The following is a 13,936-nucleotide window of genomic DNA, read 5'->3' as shown; positions in this document are numbered from 1 at the left end:
ACTTCAGGAAGTAAAAAACAAAAAACCAAAACAAAATAAACAAAACACATCAGTTAATATTATCATGCAAAAGAGGTAGGACATTTTTGGTCCCTTAAAACATTCATTGGGTGCTCAATGAAGGCCCAAGGATAACAGAAGACAATATTTTTTTCTATTTTTACAGTAAGTTTTAAGCAAATTTATTTATAGAATTTTTTTGTACATACCAATTCTTCATTCTGACTTGCCATAAGATCATGACTGAATGAAAGTTGACTTACACAGACCACAAATCTGTCAGGAAATACACGGAGCTCTGCACAAAATGAAAAAAATCAAGTTACTAAAGGCATCAAAAATCTCTGAACACAGAAATGCTTGTTCTCAGATTTTTAAGTTACAGCTAAAATATATATATACATAAGACACATGTCTCCTCTCCTCGTCTCCTTTCAGTATTTGCCATCAGGAGGGCAGGGCAAGCACAGAGCTCTAAGGAGCAGTCAGGAGGTTGCAGATAGGTCCGCCTGAGCCCCTGGACCATTAGATTATATCCCATGAAACCCCCAGGCAGGGAAGGGCCCTTGCAGCCTTCCCTCTGTGACAGTTTGCTGTTTTCTGACCAGAACTCACATTTGGGAAATAGGATCAACGTTTCCTAACGAGTGTGCAGAATTATACAGAAAGAGGAAGACTATGGGATAAAATCTGAAAACGTGACTCATCAGTGTTCTCACTAATTAGTTTACTTATCATCTCTTCAGTCAACTGGTCTTAGATGGGTCTGCTACACTGGAGGGCAAATGCCCAATCTGAATCAGGCAATGAAAGGAGAAGTGTCATTAATATGAATGAATAATAATGAATGAATAATAAGGAAATAGTAAAATATGCAAGAGCAAAGATGATATAATTACACCTCAGTCACATTACTCTATTATTACAACTTCTTTTATTTTTTTCTAACATTTATTTGTTTTTGAGAGAGAGAGAGAGACAGAGTGCAAGGAGGAGAGGGAGTCACAGAATCTGAAGCAGGCTCCAGGCTCTGAGCTGTCAGCACAGAGGCCTACGCAGGGCAGAACTCACAAATTGTGAGATCATGACCTGAGCCGAAGTCGGTCACCCAACTGATTGAGTCACCCGGGTGCCCCTATTATTACAACTTCTTAAAGCAAGAAGTGCTGGTTTGGGGGGAGGGCTGCAGGAATCTCAGAGCTGGACACCCCAACATTCAATGAAATAAGAATATAAGATGGTAAATGGCATCTGTATCTCTCCTCCTCTCATCTGTCTGTCCATCCATTCATGAATTCACTTATGTATGCAGCCTCCACCTATGTCTGGAGTGGTGTTTAGCTGATGCTAATAGTATATATTCTGGGTGGGAGGTAAGGATCTTCTCCTTTCGTTATACTTGGTTGTATTGCTTTCATATTTTTCATAATACTTATATATCATATTTATAACACAAAGACATTTTTCTAAAAGAGAAAACTTCCCTCTTAGATATGACCAACATTTTTAAAGAGCGATATTATGAATCCAATAAGTGAAGCTTTTCACATACTTTGCTCATTTCCAACAATGAATGACAACGTGAGGGACTGACTGATAGAAGCTAAGCATGAAGGTAGTGGTTACATATACACTCAACTTAAACACAGTTAACACCACACCACCTGGCTAGGTTAAATTACACCAAAGGCCTAATGAGTTGATGTTTTAGTAATAGCCATCTCCTTACCTCTCCCCTGGACCACTGCTGTCTCCTTGGTGATCACTCTTCCCTATTCTAATTCATCCTACTCAGTGCAAGCAGGTTAACAGTTCTAAAAAAATATTTCCACTTATCCTGCTCAAAACCCCATTGTGGATCCTCAGTACCCATCACATGATGGGCAAACTTCAAAGCCCTCCATGAGTGGGGTCTAACCTGTCCTTCTGGTCTCACTCCCACTAGTCCTCCTCATGTAGAAATCTCCATTTCAGAGGGCCTGAGTGTGTTGAAACTTCGACCCCTCTTACATGTTCTATCTCGTAAGAGACTAGGGATAGACTTAAAAACAAACAAAAAATAATAATAATAAAGTCATTAATATTTATTCATTAATTCTTAAAATTTCTTATTGAAGTAAGTGATAAGTAGTCTGCTTCCCACTTTCTGGAAGGGGGAACTAAGCCCTGCCAGCCAAAAATCATGACATTGAAATACTAGCGGATCAGAATTTAAATTAAACATGATCAGTTCAGGGTGCCTGGGTGGCTCAGTCGGTTAAGCATCTGACTTCGGCTCAGGTCATGATCTCGCGATTTGTGAGTTCGAGCTCTGTGTTGGGCTCTGTGCTGACAGCTCAGAGCCTGGAGCCTGCTTTGGATTCTGTGTCTCCTCCTCTCTCTGCCCATCCCACGCTCATGCTCTGTCTCTCTCTGTCTCTCGATAATAAATGTTTAAAAAAAAATTTTTTTTTAAATAAAAATGATCAGTTCTATTCAATAATTTCTCTGTTTTGTCCTTCCATTTCTTCCTCTGAAAAGTAACAATACTAGAATGATGAATTTTGAACATTTTGGAGCCAGGTATTATATAAACAGAAAGCAACCTCTGTACACTTCTTCTTTGCTTAAGTCATAACTGAAACTTTTATCATTTTAATATTGAAATAAAGATTTAGGCAATAGCAATCTTTACTAGCCTTCATTTTAACAGACAGATACCAGGTTAAGTGGCTTATTTTACTAAGAGAATTGAACAAAGTGGAAAGCCCCAGTAAGAGAGTAATATATTTGAGTGACACTTAAAGTTTAAAAAGTATAGATAATTGTGAAGATTCCAAGAGCAAACCTCCATACAGTTTGTTTTCAAAGTCCTTGTTTCATATATTATATATTAAAGTCATCCAAGGAAGTTCAGTTAGAGTTTCTTTCCAATGTTCAGATCAGCTTGGAGAATTGTCATTAGCATCTGACTTTATTGTTGTTGGCTGGACGTGTTTGACATCATTTCCTCAACAGACATCTTGACTTGGGGAAAGGAGGGGGGAAGCTGGCCTTGTCACACACCTAAGAAAGGCTCTGACAGCTCTGGGCTGGGAAAGCATTTTCTCGTGTACACACTTGCTCTGTATCCCAGGGACTTGGTGTGCATAAAGATGAAGTGATTCATGGTGTAACTGCCTGTCAAATCATTCTGGAAGCTCAATGAAAGTGCTGAGATGCAGCAGGAAAGTAAAGCCTGATGTGGCCCAGCTCACAGTTCTCAGACAGGCAGTAAAACAGTGAAAATTGAAAAAAAAAAATCACAAATGTTTAGAAATACTCTCAATCAGTATTTCAATTTTACAAAGGCAACGAAGAAAGTTGTAATATTCATTCCTTAATTTTCATTCCTTCTCTAGGACAAGCTAATAGTGCAAAATGCTTGACAACCCAAGATATCAGCTTCTTACCAGTATTCTGTGAACTTCTGAAACAGTGGAGGCGTATCCCTCTCTTGAGAAAATAGGCTGTGATTTGAAAGCCATAACCTATAAGGTAAAAGAGGGTATCATTAGATTACAAGTTTGTTTGCCACTAAATCCCACAGCCCTCCCTAGTGCCTACCATGTAGTATGTGTTCAATAATTATTTAACAAATGAAAGATTAAAAAGAATCAATAGAAGGATTCACATGAGAGAAAGGGGTAAATATTACACTATGAGCTCTTCTAGGAGGACTGGCCAGAGCACCTGGTTGGGATTGTCTCCAGTGCCTTAAGTGGCTCAGTTACTTTATCTGTTACAATGAATTCAACCAAGAATTCTCTACCCAGCAAGATTATCATTCCAAACTGTATGAGAGATTAAGAGCTTTCCAGAAAAGCAAAAGCTAAAAGAATTCATCACCCCTAATCCGGCCGTACAAGAAATGCTAACAGGCCTTCTTTAAGCCCAAGAGAAATGGCACTATTAATTATAACAACAACAAAAAACATATATTAAATTAAAAATCTCACTGGAAAAGTAAAATATATAACACAGGTAGTGGAGCAAGCACTTACAAAACAAGCATGAAGGTTAAAAGACAAAGGTAGTAAATTTCCCTCAAATTACAATAATTAGTTACAGGCAGCAGAAAATGTAAAGATGTAAAATGTGTCATCAAATATATAAAGCATGGGAAAGGAGTAATACGGTAAAGTTTTGGAACGTATTTAAAATTAAGTTGCTATCAACTTAAAACAGACTGCTATTTACATATGACATTTTACGTGAACCTTGTGGTAACCATGAGGAAAAAATACATAATAAATACAAAAAGAAAATGAGAAAAGAATCTAAAGATAACACTAAAGAAAGCCATCAAACCAAAAAAGAAGAGAGAAAGAGAAGAAAGGAATAGAGAGGAACTACAAAAACAACCAGAAAATAATTAACAAAATGGCAATAAGCATATACTTATCAATAATTACTTTAAATGTAAATGGTCTAAAATCACCAGTCAAAAGACACAGAGTGCTAAATGGATAACAAACAAACAATCAAAAAACAACAACAAGACCCATCTATATGCGCCTACAAGATATTCACTTCAGAAGTAAGAACACAGACTGAAAGTGAGGCATGGAAAAAGGTATTCCAGGCAAATGGAAATGAAAAGAATGCTGGAGTAGGTATACTCAGATAAAACAACATAAACTTTAAAACAAAGACTGTAATAAAAAACAAAAGAAGGCATTACATAAAGATGTCAATCCAACAAGAAAATGTAACATTTATAAATATATATGCACCATACAAAGCAAACACTAACAGACCTAAAGGGAGAAATTGAAACCAATACAGTAATACCAGGAGACTTTAATACCCCACTTTCATCAATGGATAGATCATCCAGACAACATCAACAAAAAATTAAAACAGAAACATCAGCTTTAAATAACACGTTAGACCAGACAGACTTAATAGATATATACACTTTATCCAAAAGAATACACATTCTTCTCAAGCGATCATGGAACATACTCCAGGACAGATCACAAGTTGGGCCACAAAACAAATCTCAATAATTTCAAGAAAACTGAAATCATATCGAGCATCTCTTCCAACCACAATGGTATAAAACTAGAAATTCATTAGAAGAAATAAGAAAAAATATAAAAATATAAAGATTAAACAACCAATGGGTCATTGAAGGAACCAAAGGGGAAATTAAAAAATAATCTACAACCAGTGAAAATAAAAACAGGACATACCAAAATACATAGGATGCAGCAAACGCAGTTCCATGAGGGAAATTCATACCTCAAGAAATAAACAAACAACTCAAATAAACAATCTAGCTCTGCAACTAAAGAATTAGGAAAGAAGAACAAGCAAGACCCTAAATTTACAGAAGAAAGGAAATAATGATGACTAGAAGAGAAATAGACACTAAAAAGACAATAGAAAAAAAATCAATGAAGAAAGAGCTAGTTCTTTGAAAAGATAAATGATACCGAAAAATCTTAGCTAGACTTGCCAAGAAAAAAGACAGAAGAGAACTCAAATAAAATCAGAGATATTACAACCAATACCACAGAAATACAAAGGGTTGTAAGAAACTGCTATGAAAAATCATATGCCAAAAAACTGTACAACCTTGAAGAAATGAATAAATTCCTAGAAACCTACACTCTCCCAAGATTGCATAATGAAGAAATAGAAAATCTAAATACACCAATTACTAGTAAGGAGATTGAAAGCGTACTGAAAAACCTCCCAACAACAAAAGTCCAGGACCAGATGGCTTCACTGGAGAATTCTACTAAACATTCAAAGAAAATTTAACACCTATCCTTTTCAACTCTTCCAAAAACTGAAGGAGGGAAAGCTTCCAAACATATTTTACAAGGTGAGCATTACCCTGATACCAAAACCAGAGCAAGGGCTCCACAAAAAAAGAAAATTAAAAGCAATATCCTTGGGGCGCCAAAGGTGGCTCAGTCAGTTGAGCATCCAACTCTTGATTTTGGTTCAGGTCAAGATCCCAGGGTTGTGGGATGGAGCCCCACATTGGGTTCTGCAGTAAGCAAAGATCCTACTTGGGATTCTCTCTCTCTCTCCCTCTGCCCCTCTCCCCTAAGGCATGCACATTCTCTCTCTAACAAAACCCTCAATATCCTTGATGAACATAGATCCTCAAATCCACAACAAATATTAGCAAAACAAATCCAACAATACATTAAAAGAATCATGCACCATGATCAAGTGAGATTTATTCCAGTGATGCCAGGATGGTCCAACATCTGCAAATCAATCAACACTGAACATCACATTAACAAAATTAAAGATAAAATCACACAATCATCTCAATAGATGTGGGGAAAAAGAATATCTGACAAAATCAACACCCATCTAGGATAAAAACTCTCAATAAGTGGGTATGGAGGAAATATACCTCAGTGTAATCAAAACCACATATGACAATCCTATAGCTAACATCACACTTAATGGTGAAAAGCTGAAAGCTCTAACATCAGAATGAAGACAAAGATGCCCACCCTCACCACTTTTATTCAACATAGTCTCAGAAGTCTAGCCATAGCAATTAGGGAAGAAAAATAAATAAAAGGCATCCAAATCGGAAAAGAGGTAAAACTGTCTCTATTTGTAGATGACATGATACTATATATAGAAAACTCTAAAGAATTCACCAAAAAAACCTGTTAGAACCAATGAATTCATTCAAGTTGCAGGACACAAAATCAATATACAAAAATCTGTGGTATTTCTATACATAACTAACAAAACATTAGAAAAAGAAATTTAGAAAACAATCCCATTTACAACTGCATCAGAAAAAGAGTAAAATACTTAGTAATAAATTTAACTAAGGAGATGAAAGACTTGAACACTGATAACTATAAGACACTGACAAAAGAAATTGAAGAAGATACAAATAAATGGAAAAATATTCTGTGTTCATGGATTGGAATTAATATGGTGAAAATGTCTATACTACCCAACATAATCTACAGATTAATGGCAACACCTATCAAAATTCCAGTGGCATACTTCACAGAACTAGAATAAACAATTCTAAAATTTGTATGGAACCAAAAAAGATGCCAAATAGCCAAAGTAATCTCGAGAAAGAAGAAAAAAGCTGGAGGTATCACACTTTCTGATTTCAAACTATACTACAAAGCTGTAGTAAATCAAAACATTACGGTATTAGTACAAAAACAGACACACAGACCAATGAAACAGAATAGAGAGCCCAGAAATAACCCACGCATATATGGACAGTTAGTCTATGACAAACAAGCCAAGGACATACAATAGAGAAAGGATGGTCTCTTCAGTAATGATGTTGGAAAAATCGGACAGCCACATGCGAAAGAATAAAACTAGACCACTATTTTATACCATGCACAAAAATTAACTCAAAATGCATTAAAGACTTGAATGTTAAGACCTGAAACCATAAAATGCCTTGAAGAAAATATAAACTCCTTGACATCAGTCTTAGCAACATCCTTGTGGATCTGACTACAAAGACAAGGGAAACAAAAGTGAAAGTACACAAATAGGGCTACATCAAGCTTAAAACCTTCTACCCAACAAAGGAACCATCAACAAAACGAACAGACAACCCACTAAATGGAAGCAGATTTTTGCAAACTATATATCTGATAAGGAGTTAATATCCAAAATACATAAAGAATTCATACAACCTGACAACAACAAATCAACCAACCTGATTTAAAAATGGGCAGAAGATTTGAATCAACATTTCTCCAAAGAAGATATACAGATGACCAACAGGCACATACAAAGGTGCTCAACACCAATTATCAGGAAAATGCATATTAAAACCACAATAAGAAAACATCTCACATCTGTTAGAATGGCTACTAACAAACAAACAAACAAACAAAAACAAGAAATTACAAATGTTAGTGAGGATGTGGAGAAAATGGAAACTTTGTGCACTGTTGGTGAGAATGTAAACTGGTGTAGCCACTGTGGAAATTATAGTGGCCTCAAAAAATTAAGAACAGAACTACTGTATGACCCTCAATTCCACTCTGAAATATTTATCCAAAGAATATGAAAACACTAATTCAAAAAGATACATGCACCACTATGTTTACTGCAGCATTACTTACAATAGCCAAGATATGGAAACAGTCTACGTGCTTATTGACGGATGGATAAAGAGGATGTGGTACATTTATACAATGGACTACTCAAACATAAAAAATAATGAAATCTTGCCATTTACGACAACACAGGTGGACCTTGAAGATATTAGGCTAAATGAAGTAAGGCAGATAAAGACAAATACTGTATTATTTCACTCATACATGGAGTCTGAAAAACCAAACAAATGAACAAACAAAACAACAAGAGTGGTGGTTATGGGGCGGAGTGGGGGAGTGAAATGGGTCAAGAGGGTTAACTAGACAGTGACAGATGTTAAACAAACTTCATAGTGTATACAGATATCGAGTTATAAAGATGTACACCTGAAACTTACATTTAAAGGGAAGGGGGCATAGTCATTGTGAAATACTACCCTGTCCCTAAAATGTATAAACTACAACTACAGGCGATATCAGAAAAAAAAATCTCAAAAAAAAAAAATGTCAAGTAAAGGAGACTGGTACAAAGGAGTATATTCCATATGAAAATGGAGACATTACCATTCATCTTATAGGGTAGCAAGAGAATTTCACAAAAAGTACCAGCACAGTTCCTTCTTCTCTCTCTGCTTTCCTCCCTCCCTCCTCTCTTCCTTCCCTTCCACCCACCTCCAGGTATAAACTACTCTGTTGATGACTTTCTTAAAAACATTAAGTAAAACTGTCCTACCAAAGAGGGTAAGCATCTCCAGGTTGTAAAACAACCTCAGAGACAGTATTATATCCATGAAATTGAAAGGGCCAGGTGTTATAAGAGGTGATCTCCAGGACCTTCAGATTTTTCAAAGTCCATGGTTATAATTGTTTTTGAAATAACTTTTATTTTTAAAAAATGCAAAGAAATTCCCACTTTTACATTCAGTAGACTTCTCACACCCCTGTAGAAGATCCAGAACATCAGTGACTGCAGATTTGATGTCTGTCTACACAAGCTACAGCTTTGACAGCACAACTGCTTTAGTCATGGGGATTGTGAAATAAGAGTGACGTCTATGATAGCATAATCTCCAGATTTACAGAGATGAAATATATTTTTTCCTAAAACACTTGAAACAGATTGCATTTTGGTCATGTGCCTTTCTTCTGCTTAAAACGTCAAACAAAATATGTACACCACGGGCATTATTCTGAGTGCTTTAAAACAAATCCTTTATTCCTTAGGTCAGTGAGAGAGTAGAAGTGATTTGCACATCTGTTTATCTGTCCTACTGCTGTGGGAGGGGCTGGTGGAGATTGTAAGAAAGGATCTATGAATACAGACAGAAAAATTTTACAGTGATTTTGAAGGTAATGATTTATAATGTCAGTCTTCCAAAGGTGTGAATAACAATAAAATGCAGTTTGTAAGTCATTCTGCCTTTGCTGGTAACACTTACAGCTCTAGGTGATTAAGACTCGGATTTTCAAAAATCTTTTCCCTGTACAAAATATCCAGCAATAGAATGTTATTATCAGGAAGGGGCTAAATCTGAAGTCGACTATGAAAACTACAGCTCCAATTCAGGAAGCATGGTATCTGGAGATACCTTGGGTGATAAAGAAATCTTACTTGGTCAGTTAAGCAACAGTCTCAATATGACATGTTTCCCTACAGAAAAAGAGAGCAGTATGGGGCGACTGGGTGGCTCAGTTGGTTAAGCGTCCGACTTCGGCTCAAGTCATGATCTCGTGATCTGTGAGTTCGAGCCCCGCATCGGGCTCTGAGCTGACAGCTCAGAACCTGGAGCCTGCTTCGGATTCTGTGTCTTCCTCTCTCTCTCTGCCCCTCCCCCACTTGTGCTCTGTCTCTCTCTGTCTACCAAAAATAAATAAATGTAAAAAAAATTTAAAAAAAAAAGAAAAAGAGAGCAGTATAAGAAAATTCTAAGTGATTTATGACTGAAATTACTAGGAGAACTGAGTATCTCCTATCCATCCCACCCCCCAGAATAGGATTATGCTAAAGAGAATCATTCCTAAACTGGGGACTTGTTATGATTTCAATGAATACCCCCCACCATGGCATCGACAAGAGAAATGGCAAACTTAACATGTAAAAAAGATTTTCACCTGCTTAATCCAAATTCCCCTGGCCACAGGAAACTTTATTGTTTAAAGAGAACTTGAAGAGAGATTAAACACAAAAGATTCAGTTCTTATGGCAAACTAATTTTGATATATAAACAGAGAAAGTCACTGCCACTGAAATATACTGACTCGAAATGCTTACAGAGATGTATTTCATTTATCCATAGATAGCAGGCAGTGATAAAGACTACATTCTTATCTTTGCTCTTTAATGTAATTAACTTCACAGAGTTCAGCAGGCCACTGAGATTTCGTCCTTATTCAGAGCTAAAGCAAAGTTCCACTATTCTCTACAATCAAACAGCAACTTGGCAAAGAATCCAGGAGGCCCTTTGCTTTTCCCTTCTCCGGGCCTAAACCGCAAGCATGCTAACACTGGTGTTCTAAATGCACAGAACTGGAGTCAGTAGGAGACTCGGGTTGGGGGACAAAATGGAAATCGTAAAGTGAGAATCTTTTCACTAGAAAACTACCTGACAATGGCATTCTGAGATTCTGAGGCACTTGTAAATCACATTTAAGTATGTCTGTTTTCTTGCCAGCTATTGTGGTCCTCCTAAATCCGAGAAGACTGTCTTTAGACACAGGAAGAGACTGGGACTTAGAAGGAAAATTCTGTTGTGGAATCATCTTTCTACCAGGAGTCTTCAGATATGTGTATTTCTAGACATAATCTATATTTCTGCACTGCTTAATGTCATTTGACATCCAGTACTAACAAGAGTCTACCTTCTCCCCTGGCCTCCAAGCAGCCCCCAAAGTCTCCAGTTTATGCCTCTGGCATTCCAAACGTTGTAAAGAGCTGCTGCTTTATCTTCGCACAGACCTCCCAACCTCCGATGGGGCCCGAAATGATGATCTGTTACCACATTAACATCTTCTGACTCACCTGGTAGTTCATCAAAGAGAATTAAGTCTCTAAGAAAAGGAGGAGGGGTAGGGACTCGGTAATATTAATGAGAGAAAGGGTAGTCCATGTTTTAAGGACAAATCAGAGTTCTACTATTTTATTTCATATTCTGTCTAAATAAACCGCCCCAAAATGGCTTTATTAGAAATTCAGAGACTTCATGAATAGAAAGGGGAAAACAACAACAAAAAAATCAAATACGGGTTGAATAAATTCCACCCTGGCTTAGCAGGGCGGTAGATTAGTTTTAAGTAGTTGTAGTGAGTAATAGTTTTTAAGGGAGTGCTCGTGTATTTGGGTTGTTCTATTTCATAGTCCCAAGACACTGAGAACAAATATCCAACATGGAGTTTTTACTGTAAAACTATCCAGCTTCGCTTGTTTTCCAAGAGACTCATAGCCAAAGTGATGTGAACTTCCCCTATGCTGTCAAGGCAAGTCCGTGGTATAGCACATCACAATGAGAAGCCCTCTCCCACAGCTCTTCTGAGACCACGTGGAGCCTGGGAAAATGCCTCCGAGTGGCCTGCTGAGCCATCAGGACTGCAGGACAGGTAAGCACTGCTTCCTAACTGGCCCCACCCAACACAGCCTGGCTCTCCTCCAGCCAAGCCTTGTCCCAAACAAGGCAACCTCAAAGTAGGAAGACCTATTTTGTCCCATAATACTTCTCTCCCTGAGATGACCTCTTCATTATCAGTAACATTACTGACAATGACGAAAAATGTCAAACATCCAGAAAAGTAGAAAAACAGTGCCATGACCCCCCCAAACCCCGCCATCTAAACTCAATAATGGTTAATATTCTGTCATGTTTCAAATACATATTTGGCAAACCATTTCAAAATAGATTAGATGTCATGACACATTACTCCTAAATATGTGAGCACAGACTCACATATAACAAGACATCCTCCTATATCACCAAGATAGTATGATCAAAACTGAGCATGACATTATTGGTCTGTCAAATAACCAGTCCATACTCAAATTTCCCAAACTATCCCCAAAATGTGTATCAATGAACCTCCTCTTGAATTAGAATCCAACCAAAGATCATGCATTGCATTTGGTTATGTCTCTTACATTCCTGTAATCTAGAATAATGTCTCCCTTCCTTTTATTCTTAATTATGACCTTTTAAAGGGATCAGGCTAGTTGTCCTGTAGAGTGACCTCCATTCAGAATTTGCAGTTAAAAAAAAATAAGATCTCAGTTGCCTAAATACAAATTTTCAACCTGCATGCTCTTTTACAATGCCAGCCCTTTATTAGTTTTGACAGCTTCCTTTAAGTTCTGCAGGAAAGAGCAGGTTCAAACTAACACTGTAATTAATTCAAAGTCTGGAACACAAATGACTTGAAGATTTAGTCCTAAAGATAATTTCAAAGAAGTGAGATCTTAAATTTATAAACACTTAAGTTTTTAGCAAAGGTAAGCAGGTGGGGTAGTGGTCTCATCCTTGTTCTAAGAAAGGGCACTTTGTGACAATCAGATGACTGTGTGCTGACCTGGAAGCAGCTCCACACTATGTACCAGTTCAGACTTGTGACTGTTTCCAGTCTGAGGTCATGAGTCAGCTCTCATTCTCCATCTGAATACCTGGTGAGATTTAATAAGAGGGTAGGAAGAAAGGGGCTGATAGCTACTGAGTACTGACAATGTCTTCGTCCATGCTAGACTAGACCAGGAACATATACAGCCATTTTAAAAAATGAAGAATATGTGTGTTTTAAAGCTATTTCATTCAGGAAAAAATGAATTATAACTCATTACTTCTGAAACTGTCCATTCAGTAAGTCACATCTGTCCTTATAAGATGGCCAAGGGTAGAGAAATCACAAGTGTGATACCATCACTTAGAACATATACAGGGAGGTTGGGTGTGAGATGGAGACTTTGGAAAAGCCCTTATGGAGCCCTTTGAAACATGTTATAGGCCTAAGTGTGATCTTCACCATTGTTGGTGATGGGTGGGGTTGGGGACAGGGGTTGCTCTGTGGGAACCAAAAAACAAGTCTTACCATAAGTTTAAGAACACACACACACAGGATCCTAGTTTAAGACCACAACTGGGAAACAATTTGGGTGGGTAAGTGGAATATTTGGTCCTGGGCTAAAAATTTCACTTATTACCCAAGATATTTAGAGACTCCAAAAGGATCCCTTGAGATAACATTTCACGTTCTTAAATAAGGACAGTACTGGACGCTGAGTCACAATAAAGCTATGTCTATTTGAGGCCAAAACAAATGGGGCAAACTAGTTAGTTCCATGAAAAAAAAAAAAAACCAAAAACCTACGAACAAAATGATTACTTGAGGCCAAATTTACTTAGAAAAACAATTTTCTACCTGTCACTTCATTGGCTTTGTATGCAATACCACTAGCCCCATGTGCTATTAATTTTACTATCTATGGGACCATCAGAGAATGTTACCATTCAGTGAGAAAGCTCAGGCAGACAAAAATTAGAATAAAACAAATTGAAAATTATCACTTTAGCTTTCTTTCCCATACTGCTTTCCTATTTTTTTTTTGTTTATAAAAATATGCCCTTAACATCAGGTATGAAAACCATGTTTAGATAATGTTCAAGCACAGACAAAATGATATTCAAAATGATGGCTCCCACAATCATAACTCTGCCAGACGATGCATAATAATGAGGATGATAGAACTGGGCACTTATGAAAATCTCAAAGTTCCCTACAAAACCCTTCACTCACCTTTAAATAACTATGCATAAAAGAAACAGAGATTTTGTTTATTTATTCTGAGAGAGAGAAAGAGTGCAAGAGGGGGAGGA

The 13,936-nt window shown here is 37.2% G+C and overlaps 1 protein-coding gene across 1 annotated transcript in view; it reads right to left on the bottom strand.

Annotated features, from left to right (window-relative positions):
• Positions 1-13,936, bottom strand: part of LOC122496575 (SLX4 interacting protein) — a 179,449-nt gene that overhangs the window by 20,857 nt on the left and 144,656 nt on the right. The window contains exons 5-6 of the mRNA XM_043602893.1: positions 3,432-3,509; positions 210-298 (exon numbers count right to left, since the gene is read on the bottom strand). Of these exons, the coding sequence (XP_043458828.1) occupies positions 210-298; positions 3,432-3,509 (167 nt within the window). The remainder of the gene's footprint in view (positions 1-209; positions 299-3,431; positions 3,510-13,936) is intronic.

The sequence above is a fragment of the Prionailurus bengalensis genome, chromosome A3 (genome assembly GCF_016509475.1).
Source record: "Prionailurus bengalensis isolate Pbe53 chromosome A3, Fcat_Pben_1.1_paternal_pri, whole genome shotgun sequence".
NCBI classification, from domain to species: domain Eukaryota; kingdom Metazoa; phylum Chordata; class Mammalia; order Carnivora; family Felidae; genus Prionailurus; species Prionailurus bengalensis.
The sequence above is the reverse complement of the archived record's forward strand: the minus strand, read 5'-3'. Positions and strand labels throughout refer to the sequence as shown.